The following is a 23354-nucleotide window of genomic DNA, read 5'->3' on the forward strand; positions in this document are numbered from 1 at the left end:
GTTCCAGGATAAAGTTTAACCCGAATAAATTACAATATATAATTTCAAGGTGTGGAAAGGTTTTTAAAAGAAAGACCTATATTATTGAATCTTTTTTTTTTTGTGGGGGGGGGGGGGGGGTCATGGTGTAGTAAACAGCTCACTGTTATTGCAAAGCAGCCCAAAGCTCTCCTCAAAAAAGTAAAGTTTAACTTAGACTTTACTCTGGCTAAATCAACACTGATCTCTCTCTCTCTCTCTCTCTATCATGTTAACCAAACATCTTGCATAAGTTTTGGACACATTAAGCATGAAGGCTCTTCTAATATGGGCTGTTTTGCTGAACTTTTACAAGCTCCCGAAGACAGGTGACTGCGCTTCAACACAGTAAGTTTCCCACAGTAAACATTATCATAATTGTTTAGGAAACTTTGCTTAGCCTAAATGAAAAATAGATGCGTTTGATTGACAGATCCAGAATGACCACCACATGATAATGTTTACTCTTTCCACTGTATATCCTCCTGCATGTTTTCTGTATTTTATTTAGAGTAGAATGAAGTGATCATTGACATGAAGTTGACATCATTGATATGATTTAAGGAATTCACATTCACAAGAATTCATGAGATGACAGGATAAATCTAAACCCATGTATTTGCTATAATACAGAACTGTAATGAATAACGAACTATATGAATCTGTGAAGGATAACACTTCAATTTGGTCAATTTGCCATTGGCTCAATTTAGTCCACGCCAAATATTTTGACTATGTTAGCCCACACAGCTTCAAGGATGCACTTTCATCCTAGGTTTAAGACCTCATATTTAAGCTTATAGAGACCCCAGCTGGTGTATAGAACAATCTCAAAATTATCTACTTTGGTTTAGATACAAGCATCATGAAACCTGTAACCCAATAAATTTATTTGACTTGGTGAAAATCTGTTGTTTTTTTTAAACGAAATTGCTTAACACTTTTTCCATGTGGTTTATTCCTTCACAGACTCCATGAAATGATGACCTCTTCCTAAATATTTGGTCAAATTATTAATTTTGTGTTTGGTTTCCTAGAAACAAGGGTGGCTCAACTTACCCCTTTGGCTCAACTTACCTCACTCTCCTCTATATCTCAATAGTCTAGTGACCTCTCCTCATCTCCTTTCCTATGTGCAGATGAAGAGGAGACGAGGAAAGGAAACCACATAGGACTATTGAGACCTAGCCTATTTTTCCTTTGTCTTTCACAGTGACCAAGTTCTCTCAATCCAAGTCACAACACATCAACAAGCAGATATTGTGAGGAACATATCTAGCCAATATGAGGTACGATAATGATGTGATAATAAACAAATAATTATCTTGTTTTAAAAAACCTTTTCACTTCATTGTGCCAATTACTATTTTTGTTTCTGTACTAGGTTACGGTGTGTTGTTTTCAGACTTCATATTACGCACAATTAGGATATATTCTTTTAAAGTTTATTCATGCATTTGTGTGTGTATGAACATGTGTGTTTGTGTGTGTCTCCCAGACAGTTTTGTGGTCACCTACTTCACCTGAGTACATCGGAGCACACACTGAGGTGCACCTGTTTGTTCCCGCCAACAAATTGGGGACTGTCACAGACCTGCTGCAGACACACCACCTAACACACCAGTATGTCATGTGATCAATTGTCATATTTTAGTGACACTAGCAACGTTAACACAACACCTAACTGCCTCGTCAAGAAGTTATGTTTTATTGGCTTAATGGCTAAGGTGTTGGGTTTACAGTAGCAAGAGATTGAGTTCAAGCCCCGGTTTGGACTACCAGCTGACTTCGCTTTAACTTCAATATTGATTTTGTTGTGTTATGCCCATATTATGGTCATATCCATGATATTGAATAAGCTATCAGTATTAGGAAATGCATATAGAATGTTTCTAATAGCTCAGAGAAATCCCCAAGAGCAGGAATGTGTGTTTGTTTCAGAGTGCTACTGGACAACACAGCAGAACTGATCGAGATGCAGACCAGGAATGAATCGTCGGACCCTAGAAGCAGTGCATCTTATTATGAGAGATACCATTCTCTGGAGGACGTAAGATACCGGATTGTGTCATGTCATTTCCTAATGTTATTAACATAACCGTAATGTAATGTAACATTGACATAATCTCAATGTAACATCCCATTAACATTACTTTAAAGTCATAACCTTTTCTGGGCCCGTATTCATACAACGTCTCAGTGTAAGAGTGCTGATCTAGGATCATTATGATGCCTTTTAGATAATAATTAATAACTTTATATTGCCAGGGGCAGCTAGTCTTAGATCAGTTCTACTACTGTGAAACACTTTATGAATACAAGGCCCTGGTCATTGTGGTCCCAGCTGCTAGATATCAAGTTTGTATTTATTATGAAAATGTTTACATGCTGTCTATTTTATAGATCTACTATTGGATCAACAAGACTGCCCAGGACTACCCAGACATGGTCAAAGTCACCCTGATTGGCTCATCATATGAAAAACGCCCACTTTACGTTCTCAAGGTTCCCCAAGCTGCTTTTTTTAGCAATGATTCGTACAATTATTATATTTTAAAGTAATGTCATTGTCATAGTCAGTTTATAAGTCCGAGTCATTTCATACAAGCAACAGTCACATCCTAATCATCTGATCAAATGATTGCATTTCTCCGTTGTCTTTATCAGTTGTCTGGACAACAAGAGAGAGCTGAAAAGAGAGCAATATGGATTGACTGTGGCATTCATGCTAGAGAGTGGATCTCCCCAGCTTTCTGCCTGTGGTTTGTGCAATATGTCAGTACCTTGTTCCTAAAATCCCGATTCTCTACCAACTTAAGCTCTATCTATTCTGATAGGCCCTACTGTATACATATTTGGTTATATAGCGTCTTCATAACTCATCGGTTATGAAGTTGGATTGAAAATGTTTATGATGGCTCTGGAATTGTATTAAATCGTATTGCTCACTATTTTGATTTGGAACATAGACAGCTATATTAAACTGTTGACTCTTCCTTGTGCTCTTTCCTCAGTCCTTGAACTTCTATAATCTAAACAATGACATCACTGAGATGCTGAACAGTATGGACATCTATGTGCTGCCTGTCATGAACCCGGATGGATACAAGTACACATGGACAACGGTAAAGAACAAGACGATTAATAAGAAATTGAGTCAGTGGTTGCGTGGTTGGACGACAACATTGCAGACGTGGTATTGACCAATAGTTGTGTGCCACCTCATCGACTGTGCAGTCATGCGTCAGATTGCTATGTGATGTGGTTAGCTCATATGTTAAACACCGATCCAGTGAGATCTGGCATGAGTCTGCAATGTCAGTCTGGAATGCTGCCAGTGCCTTCAAATATGTCAATCTGAGCTACACAAAAATGGTAATCTCTACGGGCACTGTGCATCATATGGACATACTTAGTGCATATGAATGATCTATGAGCCAAGATCCATGATCTAACACACAGATCCATTCCACTCACTCCTAAACAACTCAACTTTATTCTGCATAATGTATAAACAGAATGTCAGAGAGATTTTTTATCAGTGTACGTTTTATGAGTAGACTATATGTTTTGAGTGGATACAGTATGTCAGTATTTGTATTGTGATTATACTGTGTGTACTCCTTTATTTGACCAGAACCGAATGTGGAGAAAGAATCGTTCCTTGAGCAAGGATAGCAACTGTGTTGGAACCGACCTCAATAGAAACTTTGACGCAAACTGGTGCAGTAAGTCTGAAATGGAAACTGAACTGGCAGCTTGAGGGCTACTGATCCCACAATCAAACTACTGCCGTTGTTCTCTTGGGCAAGCCTCTTATCCCTAAAATTGCTCTCCATCCAGGGGTGTTGCACAGCAACTGACTCTGTGTCGCTCAACTCGTGTGTGTGTTTCTGGGGGTGTTGGGAAAAAGGCAGAAGACGACTTTGTGTTCTAACCAAATGGATAATAAAAGCTCTATTATATTCCCTCTGCAGCAAAGGGAGCCTCCAACAGGCCCTGTGATGAGATATACTGCGGCAAGTTCCCAGAGTCTGAGCCTGAGGCAGAAGCCGTGGCTAACTTCTTGCGCAGCCACAAAGACTCTGTAAAGCTCTATCTCTCCATCCATTCCTATGGTCAGATGCTGCTCTTCCCATACTCCTGCTCCAATGAGGAGGTGCCTAACCACGCCGAGTTGGTGAGTTGTTGGAAGAGATGAATGGGTGGATGAATCCTAGGGATCACATATTAGGCATTAATTTTCAGTTGATAAAGGTGTTTGTAAGTAGCTAATTAGGCCAATATTCTGTATAATTAGCCATTTATTAAGCCTTTTCAGTGTTTTTCTATTCACACAAACAATAAATGGCTAATAGTACCTGAAATGGCATAGGATGCTACTTATAAATGCCTATATGGTGATCCATATACTGGTTTTTGAACAGTCAGTAAATATCATTACCCCCAAAAATGCTAACCTCCCCTGGTATTGGTAATGGTGAGAGGTTAGTATGTCTTGTGGGTGTCTTTGTGCCTCTAACTTTCTCAATCATCATTATTCACAATTCATTCAGGCTTATCCGTAATTATGGTAATCAAGTGTTCAGAAATATATTATATTCTTATTTACAATCAATGTGACTCCAAAATGACACTACATTATTTACCATTCATTTCTATTTGGCACAAAATTATCTTTAATGCATCCAACAAGTTTGTAGAGTCTATAGCTTGACAAAGTCAATTCGTGCTGGGAATTTGGGACCAAATACTAAGCTTTTGTATAAGGGCACAAGGCGAGACCCAAATGCAGACACAGGAGGCAGGTGGTTGAGCTCCGATTATACCAAAAGGGTTAGGAAAAAGGCAGGTCGGGGACAGGCGAGAGTTCATAAACCAGGTCAGAGTCCAAACAGGGCCATGCGATAGGCAGGCTCGAGGTCAGGACAGGCAGGGGTTCAGTGAACAGGTCCGAGTCCAAACAGTACAAGGGAATAGGCAGGCTCGAGGTCAGGACAGGCAGGGGTTCAGTGAACAGGTCAGAGTCCAAACAGTACCAGGGGATAGGCAGGCTCGAGGTCAGGACAGGCAGGGGTTCAGTGAACAGGTCCGAGTCCAAACAGTACCAGGGGATAGGCAGGCTCGAGGTCAGAACAGGCAGGGGTTCAGTGAACAGGTCAGAGTCCAAACAGTACCAGGGGATAGGCAGGCTCGAGGTCAGAACAGACAGAGTGGTCAGGCAGGCGAATACGGCGTCAGGACAGGCAAGCGTCAAAAAACCAGAGACTGGGAAAAATAGGAGCTAGGAGAATCCTGGTTGACTTGGCAAAACAAGACGAACTGGCACAGAGAAACAGGAAACACAGGGATAAATACACCGGGGACTAATGGGGAAAACAGGAGACACCTGGAGGTGGGTGGACACAATCACAGACAGGTGAAATAGATCAGAGCTTGACATTTTGACTACTTTAATACAATTTGTCCAAATACTTTTGGTTCCCTAAACTATGTACAAAAAGGGCTGTAACTACCCTCAAATTAAACCAGACAGTCTGCACTTTGACATCATAGTGATTGTATCATTTCAAGTCCAAAGTGCTGGAGTACAGAGTTAAATAGCAAACAATGTGTCACTGTCCAAATACTTTTGGACCTCACTGTATATAATCAACAACAAAAAATGACGTTATTTTTTATTAACTCTGTTCCATTGTTTTTTTTTTACAGTTTGAGCTTGTACAGGAGGCAGCCATGAAAGTCAAAAGATACTACAGGAACAACTACAAATACGGCGCATCAGCAAAAACAATATGTGAGTTAGTCTTCATCAGAGTTGGGGTCAATTCCATTTGACATTTTGCCAACTCAGGAAGCATTGGAATTAATTAATTGACCCCAACCCTAGTCTCCATCAAAAACAACATTGTGATACTCACAGCATTTTGTCTGTATCACATAGGTTGGTGAGGCAGGCAGCAAGCCAAATGCTGGCTAGAAGCATGGGGATATAATGTTTAGATGCTTTTTTCCAGTGGAGATTATGTTTATGAATTGCCTGGCTGGGCGGTGGGACAGTGGATGCACATTGATAATTCAAATGGAAATGTTTTACCCGGGAATTATTGTGAATAACTCCTGGCTATCAGCATCCAGGATCCAAATATACCGTTTAATACAACCTGGTCTCAGAGCATTTAGTATTATTCTGTATGTAAACCCATTAGTATGATATGTTACTTTTCGTATAGTATGTATTAATTTGTGGATGTCCATCACCCAATTCATATAATATGTTACGAATTACAATTCGTATTACACTAAACAAAAATATAAACACAACCATTTCAAAGACTTTACTCAGTTACAGTTTCTATAAGGAAATCAGTCATTGTAAATAAATTCATTAGGTCCTAGTCTATGGATGACTGGGAATACAGATATGCATCTGTTGATCACAGATACCTTAAACAACAAAAAAGGTAGGGGCGTAGATCAGAAAACCAGTCAGTATCTGGTGTGACCACCATTTGCCTCATGCAGCGCAACACATCTCCTTCGCATAGAGTTGATTAGGCTGTTGATTGTGGCCTGTGGAATATTGTCCCACTCCTCTTCTAAGGCTGTGCGAAGTTGCTGGATATTGGCAGGAACTGGAATGCACTGTCGTACAAGTCGATGGGGGACATGTCTGGTGAGTACGCAGGCCATGGAAAAACTGGGACATTTTCAGCTTCCAGGAATTGTGTACAGATCCTTCCGACATTGGTCCGTGCATTATCATCCTGAAACTTCAGGTGATGGTGATGGATAAATGGCACAACAATGGGCCTCAGGATCTCGTCACGGTATCTCTGTGCATTCAAACTGCCATTGATAAAATGCAATTGTGTTCATAGTACATAGCTTATGCCGGCCTATACCATAACCCCACCGCCACCATGGGGCACTCTGTTCACAACGTTGACGTCATTAATCCGTTCGCCCACACGGTGCAATACACGCTGTCTGCCATCTGCCCGGTACAGTTGAAACCCGGGATTCATCCGTGAAGAGCACACTTCTCCAGTGTGCCAGTGGCCATCGAAGGTGAGCATTTGCCCACTGAAGTCAGTTAAGACGCCAAACTGCAGTCAGGTCAAGACCCTGGTGAGGACAACAAGCATGCAGGAGAGCATCCCTGAGATGGTTTCTGACAGTTTGTCCAGAAATTCTTTGGTTGTGCAAACCCACAGTTTTATCAGCTGTCTGGGTGGCTGGTCTCAAACGATTCCTCAGGTGAAGAAGCTGGATGTGGAGGTCTTGGGCAGACGTGGTTATATGTAGTCTGTGGTTGTGAGGCCGGTTGGACGTACTGCCAAATTCTCTAAAATGACATTGGAGGCTGCTTATGGTAGAGAAATGAACATTCAATTGTTTAGCAACAACTCTGGCGGACATTCCTGCAATCAGCATGCCAATTGCACGCTCCCTCAAAAGTAAAGACAACTGCGGCATTGTTTGATGACAAAACTGCACATTTTAGAGTGGACTTTTATTGTCCCCAGCACAAGGTGCACCTTTGTAATGATTATGCTGTGTAATCAGCTTCTTGATATGCCACACATGTCAGGTGGATGGATTATCTTGGCAAAGGAAAATGCTCATTAACAGGGATACAAACATTTGTGCACACAATTTTAGAGAAATAAGCTTTTTCTACGTATGGAAAAATTCTGGGATCTTTTATTTCAGCTCATGAAACATTGGACGAATAGTTTACATGTTGTGTTTATTTTTTGTTCAGTTTATACAATACCAGTCAAAAGTTTGGACACACCTACTCATTCAAGGGTTTTTCTTTATTTTCACTATTTCTGCATTGTATAATAATAGTGAAGACATCAAAACTATAAAATAACATGCATGGAATCATGTAGTAACCAAAAAACTATTCAACAAATCAAAATATATTTTAGATTCTTCAAAGTAGCCACCCTTTGTCTTGATGACAGCTTTGTGCACTCTTGGCATTCTCTCAACCAGCTTCACCTGGAATGCTTTTCCAACAGTCTTGAAGGAGTTCTCACATATTCGGAACACTTGTTGGCTGCTTTTCCTTCACTCTGCAGTCCAACTCATCCCAAACCATCTCAATTAGGTTGAGGTTAGGTGATTGTGGAGGCCAGGTCATCTGATGCAGCACTCCATCACTCTCCTTCTTGGTCAAATAGCCCTTACACAGCCTGGAGGTGTGTTGAGTCATTGTCCTATTGAAAAACAAATCATAGTCCCACTAAGCGCAAACCAGATGGGATGGCGTATCGCTGCAGAATGCTGTGGTAGCCATGCTGGTAAAGTGTGCCTTGAATTCTAAATAAATCAGAGTGTCACCAGCAAAGAACCATCACACCTCCTCCTCCATACTTCACCGTGGAACCACACATGCGGAGATCATCTGTTCACCTACTCTGTGTCTCACAAAGACACGGTGGTTGGAACCAAAAATCTCACATTTGGACTCAAAAGGATGGATTTCCACCGGTCTAATGCCCATTGCTCATTTTTCTTAGCCCAAACAATTCTCTTCTTATTATTGGTGGCCTTTAATAGTGATTTCTTTGCAGCAATTCCACCCCGAAAGCCTGATTCACACAGTCTCCTCTGAACAGTTGATGTTGAGATGCGTTTGTTACTTGAACTCTGCAAAGCATTTATTTGGGCTGCAATCTGAGGTGCAGTTAACTCTAATGAACTTATCCTCTGCAGCTGCACCAGAGGTAACTTTGGGTCTTCCTTTCCAGTGCCGATCCTCATGAGAGCCAGTTTCATCATAGCGCTTGATGATTTTTGCAACTGCACAACCTTCATGTCTCAAAGTAATGATGGACTTTTGTTTCTCTTTGCTTATTTGAGCTGTTCTTGCCATAATATGGACTTGGTCTTTTACCAAATAGGACTGTCTTCTGTATACCACCCCTACCTTCTCACAGCACAACTGATTGGCTCAAACGTATTAAGAAGGAAAGAAATTCCACAATTTAACTTTTAACAAGGCACACCAGTTAATTGAAATGCATTCCAGATGACTACCTCATGAAGCTGGTTGAGAGAATGCCAAGAGTGTGCAAACCTGTCATCAAGGCAAAGGGTGGCTACTTTGAAGAATCTCAAATATAAAATATATTTAGATTTGTTCAACACTTTTTGTTACTACATTATTCCATATGTTATTTCATAGTTTTGATGTCTTCAATATTATTCTGCAATGTAGAAAATAGTACAAATAAAGATAGACCCTTGAATGAGTAGGCGTGTCCAAACTTTTGACTGGTACTATATGTTACAAATTTGCAAAAGGTACAATATATCAAATCCAAATAAAATCAAATGTATTTGTCACATACACATGGTTAGCAGATGTTAATGCGAGTGTAGCGAAATGCTTGTGCTTCTAGTTCCGACAATGCAGTAATAACCAACGAGTAATCTAACCTAACAATTCCAAAACTACTACCTTATACACACAAGTGTAAAGGGATAAATAATTTGTACATAAAGATATATGAATGAGTGATGGTACAGAACGGCATAGGCAAGATGGAGTAGATGGTATAGAGTACAGTATATACATATGAGATGAGAAATGTAGGGTATGTAAACAAAGTGGCATAGTTTAAAGTGGCTAGTGATACATGTATTACATAAAGATGCATTAGATGATGTAGAGTACAGTATATACATGTACATATGAGATGAGAAATGTAGGGTATGTAAACAATGTGGCATAGTTTAAAGTGGCTAGTGATACATGTATTACATAAAGATGCAGTAGATGATGTAGAGTACAGTATATACATATGAGATGAGTAATGTAGGGTATGGAAACATTATATTAAGTAGCATTGTTTAAAGTGACTAGTGATATATTTTTACATATATTTCCATACATTTCCATTATTAAAGTGGCTGGAGTTGAGTCAGTATGTTGGCAGCAGCCACTCAATGTTAGTGGTTGCTGTTTAACAGTCTGATGGCCTTGAGATAGAAGCTGTTTTTCAGTCTCTCGGTCCCTGCTTTTATGCACCTGTACTGACCTCGCCTTCTGGATGATAGCGGGGTGAACAGGCAGTGGCTCGGGTGGTTGTTGTCCTTGATGATCCTTATAGCCTTCCTGTGACATCGGGTGGTGTAGGTGTCCTGGAGGGCAGGTAGTTTTCCCCCGGTGATGCGTTGTGCAGACCTCACTACCCTCTGGAGAGCCTTACGGTTGTGGGCGGAGCAGTTGCCGTACCAGGCGGTGATAAAGCCCGACAGGATGCTCTCGATTGTGCATCTGTAGAAGTTTGTGAGTGCTTTTGGTGACAAGCCGAATTTCTTCAGCCTCCTGAGTTTGAATAGGCGTTGCTGCGCCTTCTTCACGACGCTGTCTGTGTGGGTGGACCAATTCATTTTGTCGGTGATGTGTACGCCGAGGAACTTAAAACTTACTACCCTCTCCACTACTGTCCTGTCGATGTGGATAGGGGGGTGCTCCCGGTATTAAGAATGTGCAAATGTACAATGTTTTTTGATTTAGGTTGAGGTTAAGGTTAGAGTTAGGGGAAGGGTTAGCTAACATGCTAAGTAGTTGCAAAGTAGCAAAGCAGTAGTAAGTAGTTGAAAAGTTTCTCATTAGCTAAAAATGCTAATGTTCCCCATGATGCGATTCAAACTCGCAACCTCAAATTTGATTTGATTTGATTTAGATGTTCGCGTTACACGCCCACCAATCCACCTTGACCAACCATTCTACTTTCGTTTTTGCATTAAGCAACCATCACTCTTATGTAACCATACCAAATGCAACATATCATACTAATTTGAGTGTCCCATATTGTCTATGAGACCAGGCTGTTTCATAATAAAATGCTGACAATTGCTTTGTAAAGCTGTTATAAGTTATTTCTTTATAAACGGTCACTACAAAACCAGTTAAATTCCTTGTTCTTCCTTTGTCCTGCTACAGACTTAGCCCCTGGAGGTTCTGACGACTGGGCCTACAACCTGGGCATCCACTACTCCTTCACCTTTGAGCTGGAGGACCGTGGTCGATATGGTTTCCTCCTACCGCCATCATTAATCTCCAAGGCCTGCAATGAAGCCCTCCTCGCTCTTAAGAGTATCGCTCTCAGAGTCATTCAGAAAACACAATCCCAACCCTAACACAGAACCCAAACCGGCTGCGCGTGTGCGCCATCGTGCATAAATGTATTTTGTCCCCCCACACCAAACGCTATCACGACACACAGGTTAAAATATCAAAACAAACTCTGAACCATTGATATTAATTTGGGAACAGGTCGAAAGCATTAAACATGTATGGCAATTTAGCTAGCTAGCTTGCACTTGCTAGTTAATTTGTCCTATTTAGCTAGCTTGCTGTTGCTAGCTAATTTGTCCTAGGATAAACATTGAGTTGTTATTTTACCTGAAATGCACAAGGTCCTCTACTCCGCCAATTAATCCACACATAAAACGGTCAACCGAATCATTTCTAGTCATTTCTACACCTTCCAGGCCTTTTCTTCTCTTGACTTTATAATGCGATTGGCAACTTTCATAAATTAGGTGCATTACCGCCACTGACCTCGTTCGTCTTTCAGTCATCCACGTGGGTATCACCAATGAGGAGATGGCACGTGGGTACCTGCTTCTATAAACCAATGAGGAGATGGGAGAGGCAGGACTTGCAGCGCGATCTGCGTCAGAAATAGAACTCACTTCTATTTTAGCCCTTGGCAACGCAGACGCTCGTTGGCGCGCGCGAGCAGTGTGTGTGCAATAATTGAATAACATGGATTTCTACATTTATTTTGCAACGCTCACGCACGCAACGAGAGCGGTGTAGTCAGCCTGCAAACCTTTATCCCCCTGAGAAGTTGGCTGTGTAAACCTGAGCAGTTTCATGTCTGATTTTGTCCAAAGTAATCCCTTTTATCAAAGTATGTTTTGTGTGCGTGTCTGTCAAACATGATTGTAAATTGTATCATCATTTTTTGTTTTTAAGGAGTAAGGCAGTCCCAATCATGACATAATTAGTTGTTTGTTGGAGGGGAGGAAAGACGGGGGAGAGAGTGCTGAAATAGCAATGGGTCTGATGCGAACCCATGCAGCTGCTAGTGGTGTTCCATGGGCAGCGTCTTAGACCGCTAGGCCAGCCTAGTGTCACCTTAGCACAGCATTCATGTTTTTGTAGTAAGAAATCATAGACACTAATGAAATCTTTGTTTTATTCCAACTGTATATCCTCCTACAGCTTTGAAGCTTAAAACTATAATTGTGTTGACAGTTCTCTGTGTGTAGGCTTCTAATGGTGTAACAAGATGAATATTCCAACAGAAAACAATAATAAAATTAGATATTTAAATGTTGATGTTTTGGCCTTTCTGAGAATGTCAATTTTTTCACTGGCTTCCCTTTAGTTTGAAGCATGGCTAGAAAACATACCGTCATTGCACTGCTATGGTGACACACACATCTCAGAATAATCTTCACACAGATGTCATTGTCATATACAGACCGCATAGATAGAAAAAAGACCCCTTTATGGCCATTGTTGGCTGGTCACATGTGCAAGCCGAACTGTCAAAACCTTAGTCATTCTATATGTGTCACTCCACTGTGTCCTATTAATACATATTGACTTCAATTCTTCAATTGCATGTTTTAAAACTACAATACTAAGCTAAGGTTGGCAGGAGTCACAAGGTGATCCGAGTGTGTTGATTTCCTGTTCATTGTAGTTGAAAATGTAAAATAGTTCACAATAAATCACATACAGACCAGAGCAGTACAGGTGACCAAAAGTATGTGGACAATATACTATATATACAAAAGAATGGACACCCCTTCAAATGAGTGGATTTGGCTATTTCAGTCACACCCGTTAATGACAGGTATATAAATCAAACACACAGCCATGCAATCTCCATAGACAAACATTGGCAGGAGAATGGCCTTACTGAAGAGCTCAGTGAATTTCAACGTGGCACCGTCATAAGATGCCACCTTTCCAACAAGTCAGTTCAAATGTCTGCTAGAGCTGCCCTGGTCAACTGTAAGGGCTGTTATTGTGAAGTGGAAACGTCTAGGAGCAACAATGACTCACAAGCTCACAGAACGGTACCGCCGAGTGCTGAAGCATGTAGGGCATAAAAATCGTCTGTTCTCAGAAGAAACATAAGCACATTAATGACATCGATATACATGGCCGAGCAGCTGCACACAAGCCTAAGATCACCGTGAGCAATGCCAAGTGTTGGCTGGAGTGGTGTAAAGCTCGCCGCCATTGGACTCTGTAGCAGTGGAAACGGACACATCTGGGTTTGGCTGATGCCTGGAGAACGCTACCTGCCCGAATGCATAGTGCCAACTGGAAATTTTGGTGGAAGAAGAATAATGATCTGGGGTGGTTTTCATGGTTCGGGCTCTGCAGTGAAGGGAAATCTTAATGCTACAGCATACAATGGCATTCTAGACGATTCCGTGCTTCCAACTTTGTGGCAACAGTTTGGGGAAGGCCCTTTCCTGTTTCAGCATGACAAGGCCCCCGGGGATGCACAAAGTGAGGTCCATACAGAAATGGTTTGTTGAGATAGGTGTGGAAGAGCTTGGCTGGCCTGCACAGAGCCCTGACCTTAAACCCATCAAACACCTTTGGGATGAATTGGAACTCCGACTGCGAGCCAGGCCTAATCGCCCAACATCAGTGCCTGACCTCCCTAATGCTCTTGTGACTGAATGAAAGCAAGTCCCTCAGCAATGTTCCAACATCTAGTGGAAAGCCCTCCCAGAAGAGTGGTGACTGTTGTCGCAGCAATGGAGGGACCTACTCCATATTAATGCTCATGATTTTGGAATGAGTTGTTCGAAAAGCAGGTGTCCACATACTTTTTGTCATGTAGTCTCTGTCAAAGCGAGAACCTTGAAGCCCAGCAAGAAGGTTAGAGCTGGTGCTCATCATTCAGGCAACAATACAAACACACACATCAAATCTCTTACCAGAAGAACATTTTTAAAGATTCTCAGAGCTTGACACAAATAAAGACACAAATAAAGATGAGGTTGCAAGAGAAGAAAATGTCTGTCAGATTGATATTATAAAAGCAATTTTCGTTTGGTGGAAGAGACCCTCTGGAGCTGCTGCAGTGTGTCTGGGGCTGCTGTGTGTTCTCCTACCGGCTAAGATCATAGGCCAAATTGCCTGCAACAACCTGACTAAAGAGAGAGACCAACTAGAGACCAGCCACAACAACCTGACTAAAGAGAGAGACCAACTAGAGACCAGCCACAACAACCTGACTTAAAGAGCGCAAACCAGCTTCAGAGAGAGACAGAAAGACTGAGGCCGTGGTATTAGGGTTTCTATTAGCCGATATGTTTCGACTTGAGGTTCAGCAGTAAATACATGTTCCCCTTCGAGTCAAAACGATCCTCAGCCATAATGTTTGTCCCACGGTGATGAATGCGGATATGGCTAGAAAACCTACCCCAATCCAGGGATGGAAGATGTGCCTGTACTCCTAATGATCCCATTTTCCGATATGGGAAAATCAAGAAGATTGAAATACTTCTGGCATTAGCTAGTCTAGCATACTGACGAAAAAGACAGTTAAATAATAATGATTGGTTTTCCATGTCTATTCATCAATTGCAGTATTAGTAAATGTTGATGATAATTGTTCTAATCACACTTAATAACCATTAGTGAATATCCAATTCCTTATGTGTATGTTTTCTAACTGATCTCATGAACCAATAACTCATTTACAACTGGTTTGTAATTGAAATAATAAATCATTTAGAAAGTATAAAAATACAATTAACAGACACCTTAGTCATAATTTTATTATATTAAACATGACAAAATATGTTGTTACAGTGTTTATGAAAATACTGTTTGGTGGAAATGTTTATGTTTGTGCTTTTCTAATAATCAATTTCTCTGTTCTATTAATGTGCTGTTCTAATAGCCAATTTCTGTGATCATGAGTGACTCATTGAACGAATCCTAACTATCAGTATCTGCAATTTGGCAGTACGGTACATCCAGAACCTTATTTTGAGAAAGAGATATCTCAGTTTCAAGGTCTCAGCTTAGAGAGAAGCAGCCTTGGGAGGTATTAGTCTGTCACATGCATGACCCAGTATTGGTCGGTCACATGAAGGAAGTAAACGTTAATGATGAATTAATTGTGAATGATGAATAAGCTAAATCATGCAAATATAACTTGTCTGTATATAAGATAACTAACAGGACTGCCCCGGGTAGAGCTCCTGATCGACATGTGTACTTGGTGCATTGAGTTGGTTGGAACCTCTCCAGCGCACTGATAATAAAGAATTTCTCATTTAAGATTGTCTTCGAGTGTCCCTGTGTAGGACTTCCACAATTGTTTATGAATAGCTTACTAACATTTAAACATTTAGGAATAATGATTAATACTTGAACTATTTATTAATGCAATATCAATGCTTTACTACCAGGTGTTATTATAAAGTGCTACCAATTATGGCAGTTTTTTCAATTTCCTTAAAAGTTTGTTTTTAAGATAAGATGTTTTCATCTGATAGCGACGCAATGCAAACACAGATGTACAGATGTACCAGCTTCTATGTGTCAATGTCAGGGGGACGGGAGACAGGGGCCATGTTGAACTGCCTGTCCAAATATGTCTGCATCTTCCTCCTGCTGGCCCTGTCAGGCCTCTTCTTCCTGTTCCGCAACATCAACATTCTGGAGGTGAGGAGGAAAGGTGACCTTCCCCCAGAACAAGTTCAACCTTGCTTCCAACACTATCTTTCATCCATCACTATCCACATTAGCCTACCACCCTTTCGCCTTTAGTGACCTCTACTCTCCCCCACAGTGGAAGCTCAACTGCATCTTGGACGTCTGTAGCATCCACTCAATGGGCCCTATTCTCCTGGACCGCAAGCGGTGCTTCTGTAGCGGGGGACCAGCGGAGGCTCTTGTCATTGTGAACGAGTTCCAGGGGAGACCCAAGAGCCATGGTGAGGACGTCCTGCTGGCCGAACTGCACTCCCCACAGTTGGGGGGTGGGCATTGCAGGGCAGGTGCTAGACCACCGGAACGGGACCTACTCTACCATTTTTCCATTACTGTGGGAGGGGTCTGTACAGGTGGAGGTGACAGTGGTCCATTCAAGTGAGGCAGTTCATGTTTTACGACGCTTACGTGAGGAACGGACAGACCGGGTTCTTTACAAGAGCCTATTCCGTTCTGGATTACTGTCTGAGGCCACCATGTGTAACTTGTGTCGGCCGACCAACCAGCAGCCGCCGGGCAATTACACAGATCCCTGCACAGGGGAACCCTGTCCTGCTACAAAGCCCAAGCAGCTGTTGAGCTGTGACACGTGGATCAACCACTTCAGGGCAGGCTACAAGAAAGATCTGATAACCAACAATGAAGCATTGCTCTTCCAGAGGTTAGTGCGGGGTAAAAAATTATGTCTGTGGGAATGAGTGTACTGTATGTTTTATCTTGGACCTATGCAGTATTTTTCACATGTATAATAACAAAAGTGGGATTCAGGTGAATGGTATTGCTTGCTGCAGGGTTTCAAACATTTCAAATGATTTTCAATCTATGCAAATAAAGTGTGACTGCCAAGTCTAGCCTTGCAGCATACAGTAGGCCTAACTATCTCACATTAAAGGGATAGTGCGATATTTTGGCAATCAAGCCCTTTTTTCTACTTACCCAGAGTCAGATGAACTCATGGATACCACCACACATGATACGTATTACACATGATATGCATGTCTCACAAATGCAATTTCGATTCAATAAGACCTTTTTTTATTTCAGCTTTAATCTTTATATGTGTGCACTGCTTTGCCTATTCATGTTCACTTTCTCTTTAATCAATAAATAAGTCATTCATTTATAAAGCTATCACTTGGAATTTCATTGTGAGCCTTTATTCCCCAATTTCAGTAATTTTATTTTGTGTGCGTTTGTTTTCATTCAACTATAAGCCAACATGACTTAAAACCATTTGTGAATATTTTGTTATTTGTGGACAAACCTGCAAAAGAGAGATGAATTACAGAAGTTATATCAGATATTCCTTCTGTTCGTAGACACTGACAATACAGTACATATACCCACATTTAGTAAAACCTTTCAGTATTGAACACTGGTGCAAAAAACAATGTTTAATAATGATGCTTTTACAACTCCTCTAAAGGGGTGATACAGCATATCCTTAGAGCAAGGGGAAAGAAGATACAGGGTCATAGGTTGTGTTGAGTATGTTATTTGTAAACCCATTTAATAGCCAGACCTTCATACAAACTTACTATGCTGAATTATTGACGTACGATCGAACAGGCTGCTTGCTATATGCTGCCCTATGCTGCCAGAACGCCCACAAGCGAGTCACAATGGGTGGCCTAAGCGACACGCGGCAATTTACCGCTATCTAGTGTACATGCCCCGCCGCTTGTGGGCGTGCTGGCAGCATATAGCAGCAAGTTCGGCTGTATGTCAAGAATTCAGCATAGCAAGTTTGTATGAAGGTCTGGTTATTAAATGGGTACATAGTTCAATAGTAATATACTCTAAAACGCTCTGGTGACAAACACACTTTGCTGCCCTGTTTCCAATTGTCCACATGGCTGGGAGAACTTAAGTAAGTAAATACATTTCGAAAGTGTAAAACAAACAATATATTAGCAACAGTGCAGGTTAACTCAAATGGGCTAGCTAGTTGGCTAGCTATCTAACCAACTTCACATACTGTATAGATAACGTTAGCTAGCTAAGTGAATGAAATATCAGTATATCTTGATATATTTATCACTAAAAACAAACCCCAAATGCATTTGTAGGTAGCTAACGTAAACTCACCCCATTCCATACAAATGTGCGCAACATTCAAACGAGGCTACAAAGAACTAATGGGACTGTGTTGACTTCAAAATCGAGGTGTGAACTAGGTTTCTATTCAAGTGTTGATCGACATGGTGATGGCTCTATAGTATTGGAGAAAAGTTGAAAAAACATCCTGTGGCGGACTGCAATAGCATCGAATAGTCCCCGTGATATGCACGGGGACTATTCGAATAGTCCCCGTGATATGCAACTGTTCAGGGAAGTCCGGAACCAATACACGCAGTCAGTCAGGAAAGCTAAGGCCAGCTTCTTCAGGCAGAAGTTTGCATCCTGTAGCTCCAACTCCAAAAAGTTCTGGGACACCAAAAAGTTCTGGGCAAAACCTGGACCCGTACAAATCAGCTGGGCTTGACAATCTGGACCCTCTATTTCTGAAACTATCTGCCACCATTGTCGCAACCCCTATTACCAGCCTGTTCAACCTCTCTTTCATATCGTCTGAGATCCCCAAGGATTGGAAAGCTGCCGCAGTCATCCCCCTCTTCAAAGGGGGAGACACCCTGGACCCAAACTGTTACAGACCTATATCCATCCTGCCCTGCCTATCTAAGGTCTTCGAAAGCCAAGTCAACAAACAGGTCACTGACCATCTCGAATCCCACCGCACCTTCTCCGCTGTGCAATCTGGTTTCCGAGCCGGTCATGGGTGCACCTCAGCCACACTCAAGGTACTCAACGATATCATAACCGCCATCGATAAAAGACAGTACTGTGCAGCCGTCTTCATCGACCTTGCCAAGGCTTTCGACTCTGTCAATCACCATATTCTTATCGGCAGACTCAGGAGCCTCGGTTTTTCGGATGACTGCCTTGCCTGGTTCACCAATTACTTTGCAGACAGAGTTCAGTGCGTCAAATCGGAGGGCATGCTGTCTGGTCCTCTGGCAGTCTCTATGGGGGTGCCACAGGGTTCAATTCTCGGGCCGACTCTTTTCTCTGTGTATATCAATGATGTTGCTCTTGCTGCGGGCGATTCCCTGATCCACCTCTACGCAGACGACACCATTCTATATACCTTCGGCCCATCTTTGGACACTGTGCTATCTAACCTCCAAACAAGCTTCAATGCCATACAACACTCCTTCCGTGGCCTCCAACTGCTCTTAAACGCTAGTAAAACCAAATGCATGCTTTTCAACCGGTCGCTGCCTGCACCCGCATGCCCGACTAGCATCACCACCCTGGATGGTTCCGACCTAGAATATGTGGACGTCTATAAGTACCTAGGTGTCTGGCTAGACTGCAAACTCTCCTTCCAGACTCATATCAAACATCTCCAATCGAAAATCAAATCAAGAGTCGGCTTTCTATTCCGCAACAAAGCCTCCTTCACTCACGCCGCCAAGCTTACCCTAGTAAAACTGACTATCCTACCGATCCTCGACTTCGGCGATGTCATCTACAAAATGGCTTCCAACACTCTACTCAGCAAACTGGATGCAGTCTATCACAGTGCCATCCGTTTCGTCACTAAAGCACCTTATACCACCCACCACTGCGACTTGTATGCTCTAGTCGGCTGGCCCTCGCTACATATTCGTCGCAAGACCCACTGGCTCCAGGTCATCTACAAGTCCATGCTAGGTAAAGCTCCGCCTTATCTCAGCTCACTGGTCACGATGGCAACACCCATCCGTAGCACGCGCTCCAGCAGGTGTATCTCACTGATCATCCCTAAAGCCAACACCTCATTTGGCCGCCTTTCGTTCCAGTACTCTGCTGCCTGTGACTGGAACGAATTGCAAAAATCGCTGAAGTTGGAGACTTTTATCTCCCTCACCAACTTCAAACATCAGCTATCTGAGCAGCTAACCGATCGCTGCAGCTGTACATAGTCTATTGGTAAATAGCCCACCCTTTTTCACCTACCTCATCCCCATACTGTTTTTATTTATTTACTTTTCTGCTCTTTTGCACACCAATATCTCTACCTGTACATGACCATCTGATCATTCATCACTCCAGTGTTAATCTGCAAAATTGTAATTATTTGCCTACCTCCTCATGCCTTTTGCACACATTGTATATAGACTCCCCCTTTGGTTTCTACTGTGTTATTGACTTGTTAATTGTTTACTCCATGTGTAACTCTTTGTTGTCTGCTCACACTGCTATGCTTTATCTTGGCCAGGTCGCAGTTGCAAATGAGAACTTGTTCTCAACTAGCCTACCTGGTTAAATAAAGGTGAAATAAAATAAAATAAAAATTGTGACGTGTCATGCCGTAACGTACAGCACGCATAAAGCAACTATTTCTGTCTTACAATCTCTCTCCACCAGGTGTAGCACTTCTCTCATCCTTTAAAAACAAGAAATGGACAGTAAGGGGGGGGGTGTACCTAGTAATTTTTTTGCGTCATCATTGCATGCGATCATCATTCTCAAAGTGGCTGTTTACTTCTAAGATCACTTTAGCGCTGCCCTAAAAACCCGATTCAAATTCGACACAAACCTTCAAATAGGTATGTAATGACACATTATATAAACTCTTTATAGTGTTTTATTTACATTTTAGAGGCGATAAGGTGATAAGTTGGACAGATCGAGGGAAAAAAAGCAATTTTCCCACACATCTCTCCTTCTCACTATCACGCATTAGTTTCACTTCCCCACCCGCCATTTTTAAAAAGACCTGACGGGGCTCATTGTCTTCTTGAATTATGAAGAAACAGGCAGCGTGGGGGTCATGTAATTGATTATGTTGGAAGGGGGAGAAATTGTGCTTTACAATGGTATTGACATTACAGTTGATCTGGAAGTATTACGTTTTTGGGGCGCTAAAATAAGGTAAATTGTACGGACCAAGGCGATGTACATAAGTGAGTGAGTTTACGTTAGCTAGTTAACAGTCATGGTGGAGGGTGACAGGACATTAACGTTAGCCCCAACTGTCAGTGAGAGAGTAGGCTATTCTGGATAAGGCAGGCACTTTTGTGTAGTTCCTGTCCCTAGAAGTGAGGATGGAGATAATAGTAACATAATATTCAGTGTGGTGTAATTTGACTATAATGAAGTCTGTTTCTTGTGAGGTTTTCTGTCCTCATAAAGAGAGATATTGTCACGTTCTGACCTTTATTTCCGTTGTTTTGTCATTATTTAGTATGGTCAGGGTGTGAGTTGGGGTGGGCAGTCTATGTTTGTTTTTCTATGATTTGGGTATTTCTATGTTTCGGCCTAGTATGGTTCTCAATCAGAGGCAGGTGTCATTAGTTGTCTCTGATTGAGAATCATACTTAGGTAGCCTGGGTTTCACTGTGTGTTTGTGGGTGTTTGTTTCTGTGTCTTTCACCACACGGTACTGGTTTGGGTTTCGTTCATTCCACGTTTTTGTGTTCAGTTGTTCATGTGTACTATTTCGTATTAAAAGAACCATGGACACTTACCACGCTGCATATTGGTCCTCCGATCCTTTTCGCCTCTCCTCTTCGGAAGAAGAGGAGGGAAAGCCTGTCTATATATGAAGAGGTCACAATGAAGAGCAGTAGTTCTCAGTCCTGGTCCTGGGGGCTCAAAGGGGTGTACGTTTTTGTCTTAGCATTGCACAGCTGATTCAAATGATCAACTCATCATCAAGCTTCAAGTGGTATTTATGTATTCTTTTGTTACCCTATCCTTGATATGATCCTGTTATTGTCACATGCACATATGTGTGGCCATGCCTCTATCGATCCAATGTTATCATGATTTGTTATCAGGGATAGATATTATACTTTAGTAATCTACAATGATCTGGTGATGAAAAACTCTAATAATTACATTATTATTAATTGTCTTCCATATTCCTACAGATACCTTGTAACTGGAGATTCATTCAAAGCGATTGCCTACAGTTAACGTGTAGGGCACTGCACGGTTGGGTGACCAGGGCCATCTGGGACTGAGGAATTCTTGTGTGTGAAGGCTACCTGTGTCTGCTGCTCTGCAGGATGTTTCAAGGATGGGGTACAACAAGCAATCCGTGTGCGGGAAATCTTCACCTCTTACTTCTTTGAAGATGGTGCTGCTCCCTGGCAACACAATAGACTGCACTATGCACAACCAAAGGCTCTTTTAAGAGCCATTCACATTGCAATAAGAGTAGTCTTCCATCTACTTAGCTATGTCATTTTTGCAGTTATTCAATTTCCAGTTTCTCTCCCTTTTGAGTTCTACTTCTAAGGTGAGGGTGCTGTTTAGGTAAGGGTGTGATGTCTGTACAAAAACAAAACAGGCTATTTCACCCATATTGAAAAAATGTAGCGCAATTAGACACCCTATAACCCATACCTACACTCATGTATCAATCTGCTTGATGGATTGTGTTGTGCAGTAAACAGGCTCAGGTGTATAACTGTGGCTCCTTCCACCTTCAAAGAATAGGCACGAGGGCCAACCATGGCGAATAGTAAGACACTTCATTATTTCTATAACTACGCTATATATTGTTTGCCCTTGTGTGTGCGCTCATGTTTTTTGGCAGAAAGTATCTGCAGCCACACACAGATTCCTGTTGAACACTGTCTCTTTAATTACCTTATTTTCTCTAAGTCTATCTCCTTCACTTCATCCCTCTTTCCTCTTCTCCCTAAATCCTCTAGGTTATATCAGCTGTGTCGGTGAAACCCTCCCACATTTGAACTGGCTACATAGATGGCACAGCATGATCAGAGGTGAGAGGTCACTTGTTCAGGTCAACAGGAAGTATTATTAAAGAGATGCTTGACATTGAAATACAGATAAGAGATGTAGTAGACCCAGAGTTAATGATCCAAGGTCAGTTTTGCATTTCACCTCTTGATTTATGATGTTAGAATAAAACAAAAACTTACAACATGCTGTCTCTCTCCTGCAGATATGTTTTGATTTGAGAGGATGCCAACCCCGTCCCATCATCGCCACCTCAACTTTCATGCCGACTCGACACATATGTAATTGTTATGAACTGAGAGAATATTTGGGTAGCACTAATCATTAATCATATGCTGCCTTCCCTGCTCCTATGTTCTTACCTCTTTCCCTGTCTTTTACACCTCTCACCTCCTGTTTTTATAATGCACAACAGATTGAAGTACAGATTGAACTTGTATTTATAATATTATAATATTTGTAATGTGTGTATTTATAACACTTGGATAATTAAGTTCTTTCAATAAAGCGTTTCACACTCTCCACCTATCCTGTGTTTATCAGATCAATGCAAATGAAGGGCATTAGATAGAGATGAACTGGTTGTAGAGTATTTACATGATGCTTAGGAAGTGTAGTGAACTGTTTAAAAAAAATCTTTCTGTATATATGAATTACAAATCAGCCTTTAACTAGTTAAATCCTGTTTCTAGTCTATTAGTTACAATGTGCAACCATTGATGTCCCAGGATCAAGATTGGTAAACACTGTTGACATGTATAATTGTAATCCTTACATGCAGACA

At 41.6% G+C, this 23354-nt stretch overlaps 1 protein-coding gene across 2 annotated transcripts; it reads left to right on the forward strand.

Annotated features, from left to right (window-relative positions):
* The first annotated feature begins 162 nt into the window (after nucleotides 1-162).
* On the forward strand, nucleotides 163-12392 carry cpb2 (carboxypeptidase B2 (plasma)). 2 transcript variants are annotated; one of them, XM_020504478.2, is made up of 11 exons: nucleotides 163-366; nucleotides 1232-1307; nucleotides 1517-1641; nucleotides 1960-2068; nucleotides 2422-2523; nucleotides 2686-2793; nucleotides 3033-3143; nucleotides 3656-3746; nucleotides 3996-4198; nucleotides 5731-5815; nucleotides 10988-12392. In XM_020504478.2, the coding sequence occupies exons 1-11, from the start codon at nucleotides 290-292 to the stop codon at nucleotides 11182-11184; spliced, it is 1284 nt and encodes a 427-aa protein (XP_020360067.1). In that variant the 5' UTR covers nucleotides 163-289; the 3' UTR covers nucleotides 11185-12392. The 2 variants fall into 2 exon arrangements, with proteins under 2 accessions (XP_020360067.1, XP_031648180.1); XM_031792320.1 differs by having other exon boundaries at nucleotides 219-366; nucleotides 1158-1307; nucleotides 10988-12224.
* Nucleotides 12393-23354: the final 10962 nt, after the last annotated feature.

The sequence above is a fragment of the Oncorhynchus kisutch genome, linkage group LG16, assembly GCF_002021735.2.
Source record: "Oncorhynchus kisutch isolate 150728-3 linkage group LG16, Okis_V2, whole genome shotgun sequence".
Taxonomy (NCBI): Eukaryota; Metazoa; Chordata; class Actinopteri; order Salmoniformes; family Salmonidae; genus Oncorhynchus; species Oncorhynchus kisutch.